This window comes from Archocentrus centrarchus, unplaced genomic scaffold (assembly GCF_007364275.1).
Source record: "Archocentrus centrarchus isolate MPI-CPG fArcCen1 unplaced genomic scaffold, fArcCen1 scaffold_43_ctg1, whole genome shotgun sequence".
NCBI classification, from domain to species: domain Eukaryota; kingdom Metazoa; phylum Chordata; class Actinopteri; order Cichliformes; family Cichlidae; genus Archocentrus; species Archocentrus centrarchus.
In genome coordinates, this window is record NW_022060269.1 from 1,382,146 (window position 1) to 1,404,063 (window position 21,918).

General features: G+C 40.1%; 1 protein-coding gene across 2 annotated transcripts; it reads right to left on the minus strand.

Moving 5' to 3' along the window:
- Positions 1–5,104: 5,104 nt before the first annotated feature.
- LOC115777095 (pyruvate dehydrogenase (acetyl-transferring) kinase isozyme 2, mitochondrial-like) lies at positions 5,105–16,461 on the minus strand. Of its 2 annotated transcripts, XM_030724923.1 has the most exons (11): positions 16,075–16,450; positions 14,179–14,320; positions 11,452–11,523; positions 11,183–11,370; positions 10,960–11,049; positions 9,015–9,092; positions 8,851–8,927; positions 8,407–8,505; positions 7,689–7,799; positions 7,492–7,605; positions 5,114–6,101 (listed from the first exon to the last, which is right to left on the minus strand). In XM_030724923.1, exons 1-11 carry the CDS (start codon positions 16,202–16,204, stop codon positions 5,958–5,960), a joined length of 1,245 nt encoding a protein of 414 aa, XP_030580783.1. In that variant the 5' UTR covers positions 16,205–16,450; the 3' UTR covers positions 5,114–5,957. The 2 variants fall into 2 exon arrangements, with proteins under 2 accessions (XP_030580782.1, XP_030580783.1); XM_030724922.1 differs by having other exon boundaries at positions 5,105–6,101; positions 8,851–9,092; positions 16,075–16,461.
- Between the last annotated feature and the right edge of the window lie 5,457 nt (positions 16,462–21,918).

Sequence of the window (21,918 nt, forward strand, 5' to 3'; positions counted from 1 at the left end):
TTATTGAGTCAAAGTGAGTCTTTCTTGGGTTTAGGATTGGAATCAAGCATCTATTGTGTGGATAATGCAGAATGAGGACGACGAGGTGGTAGTATTCTTCTGACAGTAAAAAAAATAACCACAATCTGCAAGTCAAATGCTGGAAAATTTGACCTGCAGCAGTGGATTTGCGCTACTTTTGTAGCTAGTCAGCTACCGTTGTCATGATCTCTGAATCTGAAGCTCGATTTGACTTTGAGATGCTGGATACTTGTTGTGGATAGAAAAGGTTAGCGTCATGGTTTAAACCCTTGAATGTGTAGTAAGACAAAAGAACATGATTGCACCATTGTTCCACTTTGATCCACAAGTCCGGACATGTTTCTATTTTGTGTCTATTTTTTCCACACCAATGAAAAACTGTCTGTTAGGGATCTGTGAGGAAGAGGCCTGGAGCTTGGAGCTGGCTTAAGCAAAATGAAGGGACCTTATCCTGAGGGAGTCAGGATGATGGGCTTGATTTAGTTGGAGCAGTTGAAGATGATAGTGTTCCTCAAAGCAGGAGCTCCCCATCTTCTTTGAATTCGAGAGGGAAGGCAAGGCTATCCTGTTTAACAGATGAAGATAGCTGGAGAAAGTGACTGCAGGGGATTTGTGAGTCAGTGCCTTGTCTCCTTGATCAAGTGTGAAGCCATGCCAGACCTCTTTCAGACTGGACATCAGCTGTTTCTACAGCCAGGCCACAAAAATCCATCAGCAGCACTGGATTTCTAAATAAACGAATTCTTCTGCATTAGCCAATACAAAAACGTTCTGCTTAGCTTTCAGCTCGAACTGTACTTTTGAATTGACAGTAAATTTCTTTCCCAGAGAGTAAGAAATGTCAGTTTCATTAACATCTATCTACCTTTATACTTATGTTTTTCAAAGTCAGTCAAACTAACAGTAGCTTGCAATGTGTACGATGTGTTATTTGTAATCTTAGCTGTTTTTTTGGTTGCAACTGTGATTTCCCCATATTAGCATTCAAACCAAATTGCGCCCTGTTTTAGATTCACTTTAGGTCAGGGAAATTAATGGATGGAATACAAAAACATGTTCTTATACACACAGTGAAATTAACCCAACCAGTTTGTTCTTCTCAGGCCTTTTTGATGCTTTGGTTGTGGTTTCTTCATCATCCAACTCTTAAAGGGGCTCTTGCAGTGAACTAATATTCATTAGTTATTTCAAATGTCAGCTTTTCACCAGTAGGTGTCAGGCTTGGTACACACGGGGTTACGAAATCACAAAGTGGCAGGTGTTGCTACTTGCAGTCTAAACACAATGATATGGAAAAACGGGGGGGGGGGGGGGGGGGGGGGGGTTCCTTCTGTCATTACGCAGTACTCACATATGCACTGAAAGAGTTGTTGCATGACCTCATGCTTAGACCAGCTCTTCTAGCATAACTGCAAGAAATGCGTGTGTATGTGGGGGGTCCCTTATTCTGGGTCAACATCATTAGGGCAACCTAATGATACTTCAGGTGAGCATCTTCATCCTGGTCAACAGTTCAGTGGTTTTTCTGTTGGCCGTGTTTGTACCAGGGCATACACCCCCATCACAGCTTAGCAAGAAAACACACTATTGCGACACCGATGATACCCATGTGTTTTTCACGCCAACTACTGAAGCTTGTAGTAGCTTCAGTCTAACTCTTCAGATCCACTATGGAAAGGAGGAATGATGCTGACTGTAACTGTGCTTGCAGCATGTAAGTGTTGCATTGAGATGGCGCTAAAACAATAAAAATCACATTTTATAAAGTTCTCTGAGTCAGATCAGAAAATGTGTTGTGCTTACACACTCTTCAGATGTCCCATGACCCAGCCTGGGGAGTTGTTTTTCTGACTTTGGTGAGTTTGTGTACATCTACGTGAACAACATGATTGCTACAAAGATGTTTTCATTTCATTGCTCAAAATTCTTTCCAAAACCTTTCCTTTGATTGCCATTTTGAGTGTACAATAAAGCAATAATTGCTTTCCCTGACTTGTTATCAAGGTTACTGCTCTACTGTGCCACTCTGTGGGACAGCAACTAAGTTAAAGTGTAACGCCATAGTTAAAATTAAATGTTAGGATAAAATTATCATGCAATACACAGATATGCACTATTAATCAAAAAAAAAATTGTCAAATACATTTGTCTGCCATGTTACATGATGTCATCAATTTGTGAATTTTTGAGCATCCAGTTTCCTCGCCTCCACAGGAATTCCTGAGAAAACCACTTATTACTGCACACTGAATATGAAGCTACACTGCTGATTAATATAAAAACTGGAAGTCATGACAAAAATATGAGCACTCCTGAAGCTCAGTAACTAAAAAAATGTATGTTGTTTATTTAATTGCTACATAAATATACATGTATGTGGAAGTGCCGTCCCTTGAGCGGCCCTCGAGCGGCCACTTGAGGCTAGCTCCAAAAGTGAGCCAGGCTGCATAGACTTGCATATTAAAACAGCAGACTACAGAATTAAAAAAAAAAAAAGTTTACAGGCTGGTACAAAAAGCTTTTTGGCCTCTATGGATAGTTTCCCCTATGGATAGTTCATAACAACTGTGCAGGCCTTTTTAATAATTCATCCATCTGGATTTTTTAGAAGCATGAAGAAGCTTGTGGCTGCTTTGATTCACAGGTATCCTGACACAGGCAGCTGGACCTGATTGGTGTCTGCTTGGCCTTACATGTGCTAATGCTACTCACTGAACTGTTCCCCTGTGTTTGTCTGTGTGTCTTTTAGAGCTTGGACTTATCTGATATAATATGACCTGCTGTGTGGTACAGGCCATCCAAGAATTTGGTGTTTGAAATTGTTTTTTTTTTTTTTTATTTAATTCTATTTATTTGTTTATTTATTTTTTAGCCTTTAATTTTGCAATAATTACACAGGTTATGGATGCAGCTTGCTAACCAACTTGCTATCCTTAATAATCTTGTGTCCAAAACCAGTGGGTAACATCTGGGTGCTGCGTCCATCTTTTGTATGCAGTCTGTGGTCACAGTGTGTTCCCATCGACATCTCACTGTCTGGGCATCCAGAATGTTCTGCTCCCAGTCCCCAAACCCGACTGTGCTTCTGTGCATATTCATCATATTAGTCAGTGATGGTGCTGGTAGTTGGTATCTAGTTATTGCTGTCATTCTTGTGTCTTTTCAGTTCACCTATTACCTGAATGGGTAATAGGTGAATGGGTTTCATCAAATTCATCAGATTAGCATGGTCTGTCAGGGCATTAATGGCTTTGCATGGGTTGACTGGAATATGGAACCTCAATGCAATATTTTTGATGTTTCCACTATAATTGGACAAAGCTACGCCAGCGATTTCCAAACTTTGTGCTAACCTAACCAGTCAGATGGGTTTTTTTTGTTTGTTGTTTTGTTTTTTACCTCCTTCTGCCTTCCATTGTCCTCCAGTGTCTGTGTGTACCTGCCATGTTGATGGAGAAAGGTTCTGCCCTCAGCTCTGTAAGGTTTGTGTGAATGCTGAAGACCATAATGGTGTTTCTAACACAGGGCATTCCTTTTATGTTATAGAATGTTTATGAGAAGCAGCTTCTAGCAAAGTTATGTGATTGCCAGAATGTTAAATGCAACACACTTCCTGGTGGAACAGAAGACATTATATCCTTGTTTGCTTGTGCTTTTTGTGGCTCTAAAATGCCTGGATTCATGGTGGTATTGTACAGAGGTTTTGGAAAAGTACAGAATAAAGTGTTGTTCAGTCCTGAAGCATGTGACTGGTCTTTTTTCTGTCCCCTCAGTGTAGTTTCATTTAATTAATGAGCATGTGTCGATAGGTTAGCTCTTTTTTACTGTCACGTTTTTTTATTTAAAATCATCACAAGGGTTTTTCTCTGGCTGATCCCAGTACTGCACTGTGGCATTTCTCAGTCCTGCAGACTCCTTAATTTGCACACATGGCTCCACTGGCATTCTCACACACACATTGCACTTTTTTGTTTTACAGGGTGGACGACAGCCAAATCACAGAGGTTTGGAAATGGTAACAACAAATGATCTCAACAACGATGTCTCTGCTCATTCAGAGATTCAGCTGTCAACTAAAAAACCTGTATTGACTTTAATGTGGTAATTATTCTTTGCATATATCCATAGAGACCGTGTGCAGGTATGGATACTCAATTTTCATGATAATGATGATGGTTCATGTCAATAAAATAGAGTTACCAGTTATTTTGTCATGTTTGTTTGACTTATTAAAAGCAGTTCACATGATGAATTTATATAAATGAAATCAATCTCATTGGCTTGCATGTCCTGCATGGAGACTAGACAAAATAGTTCTGCTGTGCCCTTGCCAGAACAAATCAGCTGTCTCTGGTAGTCCTTTTTTAAATGTATTCATTTTCAAAAGGTTGGTGGATCGATTCCTGGCTGCTCCAGTCTGCATGCCAAAGTATCCTTTGGCAAGAATCCCAAGTTGCTCTCCGATGCCTCTGTTAGAATAGGAATGTGTGTGAATGTTAGCTAGAAAGCACTTTGAAGTAGAAAACAGTGCTTGTATGAATGTGTGTGTGAATATACATTTTGATTTATTCTGAAGGCTGAATCCTATATATATATATATATAGATATAGATATATAGATATATATATAGATATATATAGATAGATAGATAGATATAGATATCTATATATCTATATATATATATAGGACTGACAACTTTTTAAATCTGACTGCAGCATTTTAGTGCCTCTGCAAACACCAACAGCATGATAATTACTGTCCTGAAAAATGAATCCTGCATGATGGCCAAAGTCCCCGTATTGACCCTAATGACAGGAAACTTTGAACACGCACACACACACGTGCACTATTGTATGTGTTTGATGACTGTGGATCGACCGGTCAGGTTGTGTTGAGGTTCATTGCTTCATACCCGCACACCTCATGACCTGAGACACACAAATAGGAGTTGTACCACTGACCTGCTGTCTCAGCAGAAATCACTTAACAGCTCTGAAGAACACGACATGTAAACCAGTAAAAGCAATAATGATGAGAAAAGTTTCTTTTTGGATCTATTTTTCATTAAAAAAATAAATGTCCTCTAATATGAACACTTCAAATTTACAGTGCAGTAGAATACAGTCACAACAAATGACCAGTAACACACACAGGTCTGTGAATACACACAGGAAATCACAATATACATTAAAACAGTTATTCAATTTTCTTAAGATAAAGAATGAAGTCAGCAGAAGGCACATTTGTGTAACTTTGTGACAGCGTGACTTTAACTCCTAAACTCTAACCTGGATTCCATCAAGCAGCTCAACTCTTTGTTCTCCATCTTAAACTTACTCAGGACCACAAAAGTCTGATGCACTTTGTTCAAGACAAACAACGGTTTGCATAGTGTGTCCTTGGCACTGATGAAATGTTCTTGTGAAAAAACTAAAATAAATAAAATATCGAGGTGTAAATGCCAAAGCAGACATTGTTTCTGTGGGGAATAAGAACTTATTGAAACTTCAAGAGCCAGAAGGCTGAGCATGCATGCTAAGAAATTCTGATCACTAACATTTGGGTTAAAAGTATGAGGTAAGAGTTGGAATAAGCTGGAAGGCAACTTTTTGTTCAAGACATAGCAAAACCCTTTAAAACATGTCACTGCTTCTTTGATCTGAACACTTAATGCTGCTTCCAAATATCTTGGAATAAATGTTTTCCGATAACACCAGTCAACTGCACACCACATACACTCATCATGCCAACCCCACTGCTCTCTTCCTTTCATAGGAGAGGGGGGGTAGGGGTGGGGACAAAGAGTCCTCCACTCTGGCCAGTTTTCATCTTTTCAGCTCAGCCACAAGGATAAGAGTTCTGGTTCTACCGTGTCCCATCTTTGAAGGACACTTTATGTTCAAGTAGTAACTGTTTGTGTCAGAAGTCATGTCAGGTCATTTGTCTGCATGGTAGGCTGCAAGGTCCAATGGCTCCTTGGAGGGAATGCACCAATCATCTGCCTCCAAACTGAGCTTGTAGTGTCTTAGAGCAGTCTTATTAAAAACTGGCAGTCTCTCTACAGAGTCCGTAGACAAGGCCTAGAAAACAGAGAGAGAACATGGTAAATGGTAAATGGTAAATGGACTAGCTCTTATATAGCGCTTTTCTACTCAATCAGAGCACTCAAAGCGCTTATACAACATGTTTTTACATTCACCCATGCACTCCCATTCATACTAGCACTTCCATGTTTTGCTAAGCTAAGTGCTTTTAATTAGCTATCATTCACACACATTCATACTCCGACAGGACGGTCGGAGAGCAACTTGGGGTTAAGTATCTTGCCCAAGGATACATTGGCATGTAGCCTGGAGTAGCCAGGAATCGAACCGCTGACCTTCCGATCAGTGGGTGACCTGCTCTACCTACTGAGCTACAGCCACCCATGTTAATAAAAAAATGTTTAGGTGACCATACTTAGCTTATTCTGGTCTGCAGCTCTCTTATTTCCCAGTTGAGGGGAGTGGATGCTTGTAAACCACTTGCAATTTTTCTTAAATGCTATTTTTAAGTTAATCTAAAATTATTTTCAATCTTTCTGTGGAGCCATATTTAATAAAGGTTTCAAAATAACATTACTTTCTTTTGACTACTCCTTTATCCACAAGTAGTCACTGAAGCAGGTGGTTCTGCAAATTTGAGTTGGCAGATTTTTATGGCCCAAAGCATTTGCCTCTCCTCCCAGGATCAAAGCAGGGATGTTTCACTTGTTAGGCAACTACTACACAATGGAGCCACCTTCCAAATAATATCACTTAGAGTAAAAATAAATTAATAACTCACTATGCTTTCTTATCACACATTTAATAGGAAATCGATTTTAAAGTAAGTGCTTGTACATGTGCCTATCTCTAAGCACCTGACACTCTGACTTAGTTGAGAATAAAGACTGGAAATAAGGGAAATAACTGGCTTTCATGCAGAAATTTTCATTTTATCCCACTGGTTATGGACTTATGGGCTCCAAAACACCAACATCACAGTAGCCAAAACGTTAATGTTGAGGTTTCCAAGTCCATAATCATGGTGGCTACACATGTAACCACATGGAGCTTAATGTTAGTACGCAGAGAAACTATTTGAGCCTGACCTCCACTAGATTTGTCAGTCTGATGCAAATACATATTTTTAGGAAGTTAAAATAAATATATAAATTGTTTATACACGTGTATGTATACATATACTGGCAGCTGAGAATATTGTACAAAGATGTTGAGGCTGCTTTTCTGGGCTAGTTATGTTATAATTACTTTTCTAAACTGATTCAAGGATCTTTCTCCACATTATGTTCTTTCTAGAGAAATGCACGTGGTAATGTAGTCTAAATGCTATACGAGCACAGCACATTTGGAGAGTAGGGTCACGACTGATCAGGTCATTATTTAATTACCAAGCAATATGCTGATGCAAACATGATATGCATCTTACCTTGAGGTGTATGACAGTCTCTGTGCCATAGCCCTCCATAGAGTAGAGCTGTAAGTCTCCCTGGAAGTAGCGTGCATAGAGGCGAGAGATGGGCAAACCATAGCCAAACCCTGCCTGCATACACATACACACACACTTTACCTCTTGTACTATATTGATACTACGTGTAATATAATGCGTTTGCATGATATGCTCACCAGTGGGGCTCTGTATTTGTCTCCTATGCAGGGCCTGGGAGCTGTTGAGTACATGTAGCTGAAGAGACATTCTGTCTTTCTGAAGGGAACGCCGCCTCCTCTGTCACTCATCTGGAGAGAGACGGAGATCGTGGAGACATTAACAATGCACCACTGGTTCGTGTTGGGACAGAAAAGCTTATATTTTGCAAGAAACATTGACATCATGGTCCTTTATGTATACAATATATTTGTGTCTGTCCATTTCATGGACACGGTAAAAGTCAAGTCCAGTCTAAAAATTAATATATGACATGCCAGAAACCAGTGATGTCAGTGAATGGACTCTGCACAGATTAGGAATCTGATGATAATCAGGGTTTATGATATTTATATAAGCTAATTAAGTAGCTGAACTGAGATGACTCAGGGTTACAAGAACAAAGGTTGGTTGTCCCTATTTCAGAATCCTTCTGTCCTGTTTTTGCACCTTTACTGTGGTGTACACAACACAGAGGTATGTGTACCATGTCTCAATATGACTTTTATACAGAATGGATTAGAGTAGAGCGATGTAGCCATTAAAAGACTCACTGGTAAATCATGCCTTTCCCTTTATTCTCTAAGTCATTTTAACTCTAGGTTCCTCTGTACTGGGACTGGCATTCCTGCATTTCTGGTGCTGTGCATGAATTCCCACATTTTTAATCAGTAAAGAAAGCAGAGAGGAAACACTCACCGTGATTGAAAGGTCCTCTCCACCGAGAGCAATCATGACTTTGATGGGTGGAAGGAAGCTGCTGGCCTCATGGTTCTCGATGGTTGCTCTCATTGCATTCTACAAAGAGAAAATATAACTTTATTGGAACCCAAACATTTAACCATTTAAGACATTCTTTTAAAACTGAGTTAACAGATGAGAATGAGAAGAGCTCAATACATTATACAGCCCATAATGAGCTAATCTTTATGTCACCTACTTCACTTTTGGTTTGGATCAATTTAGCAAATGTGCTTTTTAGATCCAAAGACCAACATCAAGTCTAAGAAAAATAATGCTGATAAGATCACAATGCTACAGTGGTCCTTTAAGTTATCAAAGGAGGCTCCTCTGGTACTGGATATGGCTTCAAATAAACCCTGTAGGACTTTTGCTGTGTGCAAATGCAGTGACATTTATTACCTTGAAGAGCTCAAAGAGCATGTGGTACAGGTGGGATGGGATGTATGTGATCTGGATGGGCTTTCTGATGTTGCTGGCTAAGACAGGAAAGAAAACAGTCATGCTCTGTTCACAAACACAATAAAAGCTATGAGAGTGTGTTTTATCACAGTCACCTGTCTCACCATTTATCTGTGTCAGCTCCAGCTCCGGTGCTCCCAGGTAGTACTGTTCACACAGCAGCTTAGCGCTCTCATAGGCATCTAGAGACAGACAGAAACAAACCAGCGTATTCATTGCCCTGTATGGACTTGATACAAAGCAGATAAAGATAAATACATGCCTGATAAACAGAAGGTTATTATCTTTGTCAACGTTATGGATGATAAGAGTTCGGCCACAACCAGGACCTCTGTTCAAACGCTGAATCTGGACCAAACCAGATGAGCTGCCTGCTTTGCTCTGTCCCAGTTATGAGCCAGCTGAGGGTTAACCTGTCTGTTAAACAGACACCTATCCAGAGAAACATGCACGTCTCACATAATTGAAGATTTGCATTGGCACTGAGCAAATTAACTCCATCCTCTCTTGAACAAGGATCAAATTTGACAAAAAACAAGCAATTTTTAATGCACTTCGGCAGCCAGAATGACAAGAATTTATAGCCTTAAACACACAATGCATAGTAGTCCAAGATGTTTATCCATCAGTTTTGATGAGTGGAATTCTTGTACTTTATTAGTCTGTTCCTTATCAATAATTAGCAGATATTTATGTCTCTGTGTTGCACCCATGCATTTTATGGATGCGGCTTTTGTGACCAAGCTTGTTAGCTTTAGTCTTAGCTCCACCCTCTTATCCAAATATGGTCACTTCTGAGCAAAAACCAAAGAAAATAATAACTAGAAGCACTCAGAGAGCGCAAACCTCCGCCAAGGCCATAGGGTCACTGACGCTGTAATACGTGTATCTAAATGCTGTGAAATAATAGGATCATCTGAGCAGTAAACGATAAAAAAATGATCGTCGCCTCACTATGTTGTTTGATAGAACGTGTGACTATGTTACACTCTAATTTTTTTCAGGCTTTTGTGCCTTGTGTTTCGGAGTTAGAAGCTAAATTATTAAAATCCCCGTATCCCGCAATAGTGAAGACTCATTAAAAAAATTCCTGGATCCAGATCGTGATCTGGATCACCGCCAGAATTTAATCACTTCTTCCTCTTGTCATTTCCAACCACTCCACAAAATTTCATTGAAATCCGTTCATAACTTTTGGAGTAATTCTGCTGACAAACAAACCAACGTGACCAAAAACATAACCTCCTTGGCGGCGGTAATAACACGACAGCACTGAGGTGTGAACATGCAGAGCCCAAAACTAATGGGTGGGTAAATTGATGTGTTCACCATTTCTTTACAGTCTGTGGTTTTTACTAAAGGCACTGCTTGTCTTCATATCAGCTTAATTCACTGTTCCCTGACATGTAAAAGCAAATAAAATGACCTTAAGTTTCTTTAAGTTGTGATCAGATGTTTAGTGCTCAACAGTGATGCAAGCAGTCAATAAAAGTTTAACATTGCTAACACTTCCAAAAACACAACTAAATCACCTGCAGCCCTATTTATTTTAAAAATCAGTCTGCTATATTGACTACAATATAATATAAGCATTAACAAAGTCCTATTTTTGACGAGAGTTTTGAAACATATGTAAATGAACGAATGGTCATCAGGACACAATCACCAGTCAAATGTGACAAATAAATAAATAAATAAAAATTTGGTCACTTTCCCCCAAATAAGGTTTTGAATAGCTTCTTTCTTTTGAGATTCTATTTCTACCGCCATCTTCATTGTTGCAGAATTTCCCCCAAAATTCTCTTCTTTGCTTCTTTCTTTGCAGTTTTCATGTTCAATTTCTCTCTGCTCTGGTTCAGTGTATATTCTCATGCACATTTTTATTTAATTACTTCTTTTACTACAGAATACCAGTTCAGACACTCACATTTTGCCTGAACAATGGCTCAAAAGTCAGTGACTATACTGAGAACATCATGGAATTAAGAGCCAGTACTGGGAAATATAGAGACACTTATCAGTGTGATAACCTCTTGCTTTTCCTCTTACCTCGTGCAACCTCCGTTACATCACACATGGAGTCAATACAGCCAATGCTGTTGGGGTGGGCAGGATTTGTGGTGCCACTGAAGATCAGAGCTACACAAAAGCAGAGAAAGAAGAAATCAGTTATTACTCAACCTATTAGTAGTAGCAGTTTATGAGAGTTAGACAATTATGTTTATATAACTGGATATATTAATGCAATTCATGTGTTGTTGTTGCAGCTCACTGTGCTGGTTGATGAGCATGCGGATGGAGATGCGGCTGGTGTAGAAGCGGTCCAGAAAGTATTGGATGTTGTGGTAAGTGACGGTGTCTGGCTGGCCAAAGGTATCTCTGTATTCTATGACCCCCTGAGCCATGGTGGGAACCACCTCATTGTGCCGGTTCCGGACAGCCTCCAACACCTCCACAAACCTGAGATTAGAGAGGTGTTTCAAGGACTAAAAGAAAGTAAAGGCAATGATATCTTGCCATGTTAAGATGTGTCACACTCACGTCTCAAGGACTCTCTGGTCATCTGGGTTCTTGTCTAGAAATTCTAAGATCTCCATCAGGCTCTGAATGTACCTGAGTGAATATAAACACAATAAAATATGAATCTATCTATCTATAGTCACACTAACTGTCAGAATCCTCGAAGCACAGGTTGAGGAGGAGGAATCAATGAAAGACCCACACAGTTTTAATTCATTTGAAACCCTGACTCTTAGCCTTGTACACTTTAATTGGAAAACAAACAAACAAAAAAAATCAAATATATAGTTTTATTTGTTATCTTTCATCCATCAGGCCCTCTAACCCTTTCTAAAATTAGAAACATCCTGTCAGAGTGATGCTGAAAACCTAGTTCATGCATTTAACACTAGGTCGAACTATTTTAATTCAGGTTGTCCTAAAAATTCCCTGAAAATCCTTGTGTTGATCCACAATACTGACACGGAGTAGAAAGAGAGAGCAGATTTCTCCCATATTGGCTTCTCTTCACTGGCTCCCTGTTAAATCCAGAATTGAATTTAAATCCTTCTCCTCAAGGTCTTGAATAATCAAGTGCCATCATATCACCACCTCATAGTACCACCTCATCCCTACAGAGCCCTTCTCAGACTGCTGGCTTACTTGTGGTTCCCAAGGCATTTAAAAATAGAATGGGAGGCAGAGCCTTCAGCTTTCAGGCCCCTCTTCTGTGGAACCAGGTCCCAGCTTGGATTCAGGAGACAGACACCCTCTATATTCTTTCCTTTCACTCTCAAGGGAAAGTTTTAAGCCTAATCTTAAAACTTTCCTTTGGATAAATCTTATAGTTAGGGCTGGTGACCCTGAACGCTCCCTTAGTTATGCTGCAATAGGTTGCTGGGGGTTTCCCATGATGCACTGAGTGTTTCTTCTTCATTCATCTCTTTTCACTCTGTTTTTATACACTATTCTGCATTTATTCATTATTAATCTCTGGCTGTCTTCCACAGCATGTCTTTTGTCCTCTCCCTTTTGTCTCCCTCCCCTCACCCCCATCTGGTCACGGCAGAAGGCTCCCACTCCTTGAGCCTGGTTCAGCTGGAAAGTTCTTCCTTGTTGTTCTTGTGTCCCTTCCCACTGTTGCCAAGTGCTTGCTCACAGGAGGTCGTCTGATTGTTGGGGTTTTCTCTGCAGGGTCTTTATCTTACATTATAAAGAACCTTGAGGCAACTGTTTGATTTGTCTGATTTGTTGCTAATAAATAAAAGTGAATCAAATTGAACATCTAGTGAATGACGAGTCTCTACTATATTAGTGTGCTGTGTCAAGTCGACCCACTTATGAACTAAGCTAAGATGGCGATAGCTAAACACACTTCAGTGCTATTAAAATGGAAATCTGCAAACTAATGAGTGATGATATGGTGACTATGTCTATCATTTTTATACATTATTTGATCCAGATGGAAGACTTGTTGCTTTCTCTGTCTTTTTCAGTTACCAACATGGAAATAAGCCACATTTAGGGAATTGCCCTTGAGTGTCATATGACTATCCCAGTGAAATGATATTGCTATGCAGAAACTTCACCAGCTGGGCTCTGTGAAGCTGAATATACAGTATATCACATTTCCATCCGAATACTTAAGCTGCTATTTCCAAAGCCGGACTCTAATGACCACCATAGCTCATGCTGTCTGTAATTTTCCTCTTTCATTCAAACCACCAGCCTGTTTTCCTGATCTGCCTCATAAAGAAGAAATCTGGGGCTGCGCAATTCCTAGAATGTTCAAGATGATGATTTTGTAAAATATCAAAGCACCAAGGTTTTAACTGCAATCTTAAAAATTAATATACCAGAATCGTGTCTGTTTTAAAGGCTTCAGTTATTGTTTCAATCAACCTCTGATCAACTGTATGTGTCCAAAAATGTGTAGCGTCTAACGCATGATCTCAATACACTTTAGTTTCAGCAACCTCCAGAGTTATTTTGTTTTTCACTTTGCCACTCAACAGTGACCCTGCTGTTCTGAACATACTGTTTCCTTCACCTGCAACAACAAGCAGGCGGGACGAGGAAAAAAAACAGGTGGGGCTGACACAACTGGGACAAAGTTCAGCCACTTTCTCTCTCTCCTCCTAGCCCCCGCCTCCCCCTGCCCTGTAATCTAATATGTGATTAAATCATGGTGTACAGTGCACCACTGACCTGCTCTCCATAGCAAGTAGATTAAAAACTCTGCAACTCTTAAATCTGAGGAACTATAATTACAGGGGAAAAAGAGAAAGTTGTGAAAGAGTTTTGAAAGTGTTACATGAGTATGAAGGCTCAGATTACTGCCCGCTGCACCTGATGTGAAAACATTAAAGACTGGAAACTGCATGGACTCTTGTTATACTTTTATAATTAATTTATTCAACAATCACTTGGCTCTTTTTGGATAAATAAAATGTTAATTCATTAATGGTTGATTAGTCAAAATGATGTTCTCGTAACATCCACAAGATCACCGGTCAGGGGTCAGGGATGTGCTCATGTTCACATCTATACCTGTATATGGAATTTTCACCTATTTACCCAAAGAAAACTCTAACTTAAACTAAAAACTGTAAGGCTAAATAGCATGTACGAGATTTGATTTAAATGGTAAGATTTTTTAAGTTTCTGTAACTGTGATTGTTTAGCCTAACCATACCCCTAAATGGTTTACTAAGTTGGTGGGTGTTAAGATGTTAGCCAATCAATTCATCATTCAGTGAGCGTTCTCACCAGTTCTGCACTAGCTGGATAGAGGGTGTGGCCAGGAGCCGGTCAGGCAGCAGGTTAAGCTCCTTCATGATGTTAGAGAGACGGACAGGAAGCTCCTGACGAAGAAAGACAAATGATGTGCGCTCGCAGGGATTGGTTGAACCTGGAGGAAGGAGCAGAACAGGATTACAATTCAATATACAGAGAAGAAACAGTTGTTAATGTTTTCTCAAAATAATCTAATAATATGTTTCTATTTAGGCTCATTTACTAGCATTTTCTAGTAATTTTCACTCAGCCATGTTTATCAGTGAAGTGAATTAGTCAGCAGTCATCAAGTGACCTACAGCTAGTGAGGAACTGAAGTCATTTTTGACCAGGATATGTCCTGCAATGCACATATTAAACAAATATGTAGGACTGCTTTTTTGCATTTGCGCAATATTTCTAAAATTAGAAACATCCTTTCTCAGAGTGATGCTGAAAAGCTAATTCATGCATTTATTACTTCTAGGCTGGACTATTGTAATTCATTATTATCAGGCTGTCCTAAAAGCTTCCTGAAAAGCCTTCAGCTGATCCAAAATGCTGCAGCTAGAGTACTGACAGGGACTAGAAAGAGAGAGCAGATTTCTCCCATATTGGCTTCTCTTCATTGGCTCCCTGTTAAATCTACAATAGAATTTAAAATCCTTCTCCTCACATACAAGGTCTTGAATAATCAGGCCCCATCTTATCTCAAAGACCTCATAGTACCATATCACCCCAACAGAGCACTTCGCTCTCAGACTGCTGGCTTACTTGTGGTTCCTAGGATACTTCAGAGTAGAATGGGAGGCAGAGCCTTCAGCTTTCAGGCCCCTCTTCTGTGGAACCAGCTTCCAGCTTGGATTCGGGAGACAGACACCCTCTCTATTTTTAAGATTAGGCTTAAAACTTTCCTTTATGATAAAGCTTATAGTTAGGGCTGGATCAGGTGACCCTGAACCCTCCCTTAGTTATGCTGCTATAGGCCTAGTCTGCTGGGGGGTTTCACATAATGCACTGTTTCTCATTCACCTTATTTACTTTGTTTATACTCCACTCTGCATTTAATCATTAATTGATATTAATCTCTGGCTCTCTTCCACAGCATGTCTTTCTCTCCCCTCAGCCCAACTAGTCGCAGCAGATGACCCCCCCCCCCTCCCTGAGCCTGGTTCTGCTGGAGGTTTCTTCCTGTTAAAGGGAGTTTTTCCTTCCCACTGTCACCAAGTGCTGCTCATAGGGGGTCGTTTTGACTGTTGGGTTTTCTCTGTATTATTGTAGGGCCTTTACCCACAATACAAAGCGCCTTGAGGCGACAGTTTATTGTGATTTGGCGCTATATAAATAAAACTGAATTGAATTGAATTGAATGTTGTCATATGTTAATTGGCCTAGTGAACTCTGTTCAGGCTGTAATAGGTGCTCAAAGCATTCTAAAACTCCTAGGTTGAGATTAGATGAATTAATTACTGTGATCACTGACAGAAGCATGGGGTAAAAAATGTGTGGTCAAGACTACTGCAGGAATTTACTGTGCAGTACATACAATATAATCACATTTCAAAATGTTTCAGAACATAAGTTTGATTTAAATTTGAATGAATTTCGTAATTTTAAAAAAATTACTGAACTTGATTTGAATAACTCAGATATTTTTGTCATTGCACAATACAATGAAATTTTATTGTCCCTCCAAATAATATGAATGTAAAAATAAGAAATATTAAAAGAAATAAAAAAAGAAAAATATATATTTACAGTGGCAGTATAGACAGTAAATACAGGTATATTTACATCTGTATATGATATACTAAAGTGGCAAAGTGGATGTGCTCATAGAGCGATGAATCAATTAATTGGACACAGTGATGATGTATGAGCTGCACTCACCGAAATCCAAGAACTGCTTCATCGACAGAGGAGAAGGGGAGAACTTGGAGAAATGATCTATGTGTTTTGGAACATTGGCCAGCAGTGGCGCCTTCATCAGCGACCGAACGAAGTTTATTTTACTGGTCATCCTGAAAAGTCCGATCCCAAAGTTAAGGGGAAAAATGATTGCGTGGAAGATCCTATGGCGTAAAAAAAGGCTGGATGGCAGTTACTGATGATGGTGGAGTCTGGCGGTTTACAGTCTGCAGCTCCGAACTTCAGCTTCGTGCTTAATAAGTAAGCTCAGCCAGTGGGAGAGCGTGGTGGGCGGCAGCCAGCAAATTGGATTTCAAGAATCCCACCTTCTTGCACAATAGGAAGATAGTAAACAAGGAGGCGCGTGCACCCATTACATAACGCTTTCTCTATGTGATAAACAACCTGGACGTGTCAGCGGGCATGCTGTCGTCACATGAGAAACACGCTGTACACGCTGTACTGTACGCCTTCGTGCAGTATGTGTATATATATATATACACACACACACACACACACACACACACACACACACAAAACAACCTGCAGGGCGAGTGGACAAATTTCTATACATAAAACTGTCCACTCGCTCTGCGTGTCCTCTGCCAGAGGCCTGCAAGCTCGAGGGTCCTACTAACACAGTATGAGGAGAAACATGGAGGTGTGTGCACTCGTTACATAACGTTTCCGCCATGTGATAAACAACCTGGACGTGTCAGTATGCATGCTGCCATCACATGAGAAGCATGCCGCCTTACATATAAAAAAAACGTATCGTTAGTCTTGGACGTCCGGGGATCGAGTCCCGAATGGTTTGTGAATCGCCTCGGATCTCATAAAATAACCGTTTAAGGACAGGAACTCAGTTATCTGTTTGTCACCGGATATCACGGCGACGTCAGCTCTGAAACACACCCATTCCTCTCTGACCAACCTAGCCTAATCGTAGGAATCAATCAAAGGCGTGTAACCCTCCGGTAGTTCCAACCTAAAACAGCGTCTGTGAGCTGCGGGTTATGATTGGTCCGGGTCCGAATAACTGCATTCAGCAACGAGCGCGACTCCAGTAAATGTGCTGCAAAACAAGCTGACGTGGGGATGGCTAACTTGGTAAAAGACTTCAATAATGGACATAAGAAAACTTTGAAATTAGGAAGGCACAGAGAAGACGAGTGGAAGCGGAGAGGGAGGTGGCTCCTGATGCTGCTGCTGCAGCTCACACAGGGCTTGAGATGGTTATTGTCCTCAGATACGTTATGTTCCATGTTTACTGCGGATTCATGAAATCCAGTCCATATTTGAAGACACTCCGCCAAATAGCGTAAATGAAATAAATTAAATGTAGTCAAATACAGTGCAATAACAAAAACAATGTGGAAGAAGAGCGATTATTAAAATGCTTAAAAAATATAAAATAATGCAAAATGAAAAGGAAAACATAAATTAACAAAAGAGGAAGTGATGTGAGTGTGAAGACAGATGTCATTAGGTGGAAAGCAGACAAAATCCAGTAGGAATAAACATTAAATATTGGCCAATATCTGTCATTCAGTATTGACTTGCTTAGCTCTTCTGGCATGAAATGGAGCATTATAGTTTGCGTTTCTTCAATCTGATATTTGTTAAATAATTGATTGAGTCCATGTATAAAATAATTGGATAAACAACACATTAGGTGCTTAATAATCACATCAAAAATGAGACATTTGGATAGTTTGAAACATTCTGATTTTTTTTTTTACAACTAGGACAGCAGAAAGAACAGGAGGAGCGAACAAATGCAGAAACATGAAACGAGCAGGAAAGGTGAAGAAGACCTGAGCATCCAAAATACAATTCAGAGGTGATACAGTTTAAAAGGGGCCATCACAGAACCAGCAGAACCTTCATGGAACCAGCAGGCACTCTGAGACCAAGGCTGGTAAAGTTTAACATTTGAACTAAATACTGGAAGCATAGTCTTGCAAATGACTACTTCAGCAGTAGTTTTGCTTTTTTTCCCTGGCTGCTTAAAATAAAAAGTAGTAACAAAGAAGAAGAAATCAAATTGCACAGTAACATTCTGTGGCTTCAACCTTTATTGTACTATTAAATATAGTAAATAACTTTAGAAAGGTGCTGTTACTGCATGACAATCCAAAACATTTCAGGGCTGGGCTATGCCCCCTATGTTTTAAGACCCTAGCAATGCCGATACACCACTGATAGACATCAATTAAAGAATACCAAATTAAAGCAATCTCTCTCATAAAGCATTATTACTACTCATAGGAAACTGCAACTGTCTCTATTTCATGGGCATGTCCATCTCCCATCCCCCTTGAACAACCACTTGGTGCTTCCAGTGGCCATAAGATAAGAGCGTAAATTCTCAGCCCAGCATGATGGTGCTTCAGCAAGGTGCTTCAGCAAGGCACAGCGCCGGACGATCAGGCGTTAGCTAGAACCCTGCTTCCATGATGGTTTCTGTTCTTTCTCCTCTTCTTCCTCAGGTTTCTGCTGCCTGTGGTACTCACTAAGCTCGTGATCAGTTGTGGCCATCTTCCTGATGTACTCATGGATCTTTGTTATTTCATCCAGGATAGTGGTTCTGACACTCACTAGTCCTCAGGCTCTTTCGTTTCACTTACAGTAGCATATGGTCTCAGGGAGCTGGATTTAGGGTGGAACCCTCCATGAATGTTAAGGACCTTTCTTGACTTGACATCAGTGCCTTCTATTTCCTCCTTTAGCCAGTTTATTATCCCATCAGGGTATCTGATGACCAGCAGGGTGTAGGTGTTGCTTGCCCAGATCTTGTTCTTCCTATTCAGCTGAATCCTCAGGAGTTGCCCTACTCTCTGCAGGTACTTGGCTTACAACACCAGCTGTAAGCCACCTATAATGTAGTCTTGAGATCCCTTCCATGGTGCCTCAACCTCCACTAACACTCAATAGGTCACGATAGGGTGGAGAAAGGTATCACAGTGGTTTCACCTGAAACCCCTGGTGGTAATGACCCATGCCTTTTTTTCTCCCACACCTTAGCTCATGTGATGACACACATGATTAATAGTAGGTCAATGACCACCTCCAAAGGGGAATAATACCTGGGCCTCTCCACCCTTTGGTTCTCTGTGATAAGAGGGGAAAACATCTTCAAAACATTTTAAAAAGTCTTTTTTCAAACTTTTAAGAATATCCCTCTCCTTCTGTTTTTAGCACTGCATCTTGAACGGTATATTGCAAACAGCAATCAAATCAGAAATAAACTTTCACTTTCATTCCAAAAACCTGCTGTTATTGCAGTAAATATACTGCTCAAAATGTCCTGCGTGGAGGAGATTCCAGGAGACAGGCAGTCACTCTAGGAGAGCTGGACAGGGCCGGAGAAGGTCCTTATTCCATCAGCAAGACTGTCATCTGCACATGTGACAGATGTGAAAGGGTCTAGAGAAGCTGTGGAGAATGTTATGCTGCCTGTAACATTGTTGACCATGACTGGTTTGTTAGTGGGTCAGTGATGGCCTGGGGAGGCATATCCATGGAGAGACACAGACCTCTACAGGCCAGGCAACAGCACCCTGACTACCATCAGGTATCAGGGTGAGATGTTTGGATCCACTGTCAGACCCTACGCTGCTGCAGTGGGTCCTGGGTTCGTTTGGCCTCATGTGGTGAGAGTATGCAGGCAATATGCAGTTATTTAAGTTATTTGACTGAAAGCATGTTGTAGTGTTCATATTTACTACAACAGAAGTTGCAATACATATTAAAGGGGGTTTAATTTCTGTTAAGAAGCAGTTTGTATTGTGTTGGATTTAATCTGCCATGGTATTTCTAACTTTAAGTTCCTGACATGTTTTGATAACTTTCATAATTAGTCTGGTCATATGATAGTGGTGGAGGGGGTGATGATTTGGGTTTGTGTTGCAGCCACAGGACCTCAGCACCTGACATTACATGTTCATTAAGTTGGCCATGAACTCCTCTGTATGCCAAAGGATTCTAGAGTCCAGCTAACAGCTACAGTTGACTGAAGCTGGGTCATGGAACAGGACAATGATCCAAAGCATAGCAGCAAATCTACAACAGAATGGCTTAGAAAGAAAAGGACCAAAGTGCTGCAGTGGCCCAGTCACGTGACTGTATATGTCATGTGTTGTTCTTCATCCGAGGTTTTATTTACCTTATTTTAAAACCTGCTATGGACCAGATGATTTTTTATTATGTCCTGAAATGTGAAAACCTTATTATTAGAAGAGAGTGCACTTTCTTTTTACCATGGCTGCACATCAACAGACTGATTCTTTACCATTTACCATCTGGGTGTTCTCTCACCCCACTGACAGCTGGGATAGGTCCCACAGCCCCAATGACCTAAGCGGTTAAAGAAATGGATGAATGGATGGTCAGTGTCTTAGATGTGACTGCAAAGTGTAAAATTGTATGTACCAAGATTTTTATATGCCTTTCATTGTTTATCAATGGTTCAGCTCCATCCACAATTTATTGTGGTGCCGCAAATATGGCATTTCTGGCAGCAGTACGTAGCGTGAAGTAAGTATTGCTTAATAGAGTGAAATAACACCTACAGTACAGAAGCATCAAACTTACGTTTAGCTTCATATTTTCTCCAGCTGATGGCGAACTTCACCATGCGTAGACTTCCACATAACCTGGTTCACTGGCATGTTACACCTCAGTCACACCAGGATTCTTTGACCAATCAGAGGTGACAAACGAAAAGAGAAACTAACATTATGAAATCTAGTAATATGTTGGGCCTCCACACAACAGGGACAAGCTTCTGCAAGCACTTGATTTAGCCTCTAATGCATGAAAATGGATTAAAAGTGACTGAGAAGTTTATATATTGAGTGAATCAGTGTGGAGTTATTCTTTATCCCCCCTCTCTCTCATGTTATTAGCAATATTGCTATTATCTTTATTTGCTATGTATTATAATTTCTTGTTATTATATGAAGTACATGTTATCTGCAGGTTAAGGTTTCTTTTAACTTTTGCAGATGTTCTACACAGTGGTTACAGATTACTGGGATGAGTTAAAATCAAACAAAGGATGTGTGCACACTTAGAACTGTCAGCATGTAATGTGAAGACACGTGTGTACTTTTATTCCTGCTCTAACTTGAAAAAAAAATGTGCACCTCAGTCAATCAGTATGCACAATAACAGTATGCACAAGTAATTACACGTATTTCCTCTCTCTAAGGTTTCCATAAATAGGATGAAGCCAATTTTTTGGCACTTGTGTTTCAACAAGTTTTTTAAGACTTGTGAACCTTTTAAACATAAGAAATTAATATCGGCAATATTTTTTATAGTCTGAGCTTGTTCCAGCTCTTCTTTAGATTTCTAAGATTGGGGAAATTGGATTGTAGTCTGTAATAACCATCACACAAGTGGGAAAGTGTTATGAGTCAAACAGAAAAAGGTGAAAGGATGAAGAGAAACCACAGAGGCATTTCCCACACTTTTATTGTTTGACCATATTCAGTTTCATAAGTTTTATGGGTTACAGTTGCAGCCACAGTGTGACCATACATGGTTTCAGGACATTTCCAGCAGACAGTTAATCTGAGTGGTCAGAAGAAATGTGGAGGGACTGCATTTCAAAAACCCAGACATGACATAAACAGTGAATTGCTAATTGTTGGAATTATTGGAAGGAGTTTTCCTGCCTGTTACAACCAAGGGTAAAATAGGCACAACGCCAAAACATTCCCTACACGCTTTGCACTACAGATCATTGTCATAACTGGCTGACGAGTCATTCATAAAATATTCTTAACAAATGAATGAGCAGCCTAGACTACGCCTAGT

What these genes read in the sequence shown, in the direction of transcription:
- LOC115777095 (XM_030724922.1), bottom strand. Translation starts at nt 16,204, where the DNA reads ATGACCAGTAAAATAAACTTCGTTCGGTCGCTGATGAAGGCGCCACTG. An exon ending in GAGAGGACCTTTCAATCACG is followed by an intron (nt 7,800 to 8,406) that starts GTGAGTGTTTCC and finishes GTCTCTCTCCAG; the next exon opens with ATGAGTGACAGAGGAGGCGG. An exon ending in ACAAATACAGAGCCCCACTG is followed by an intron (nt 7,606 to 7,688) that starts GTGAGCATATCA and finishes ATGTGTATGCAG; the next exon opens with GCAGGGTTTGGCTATGGTTT.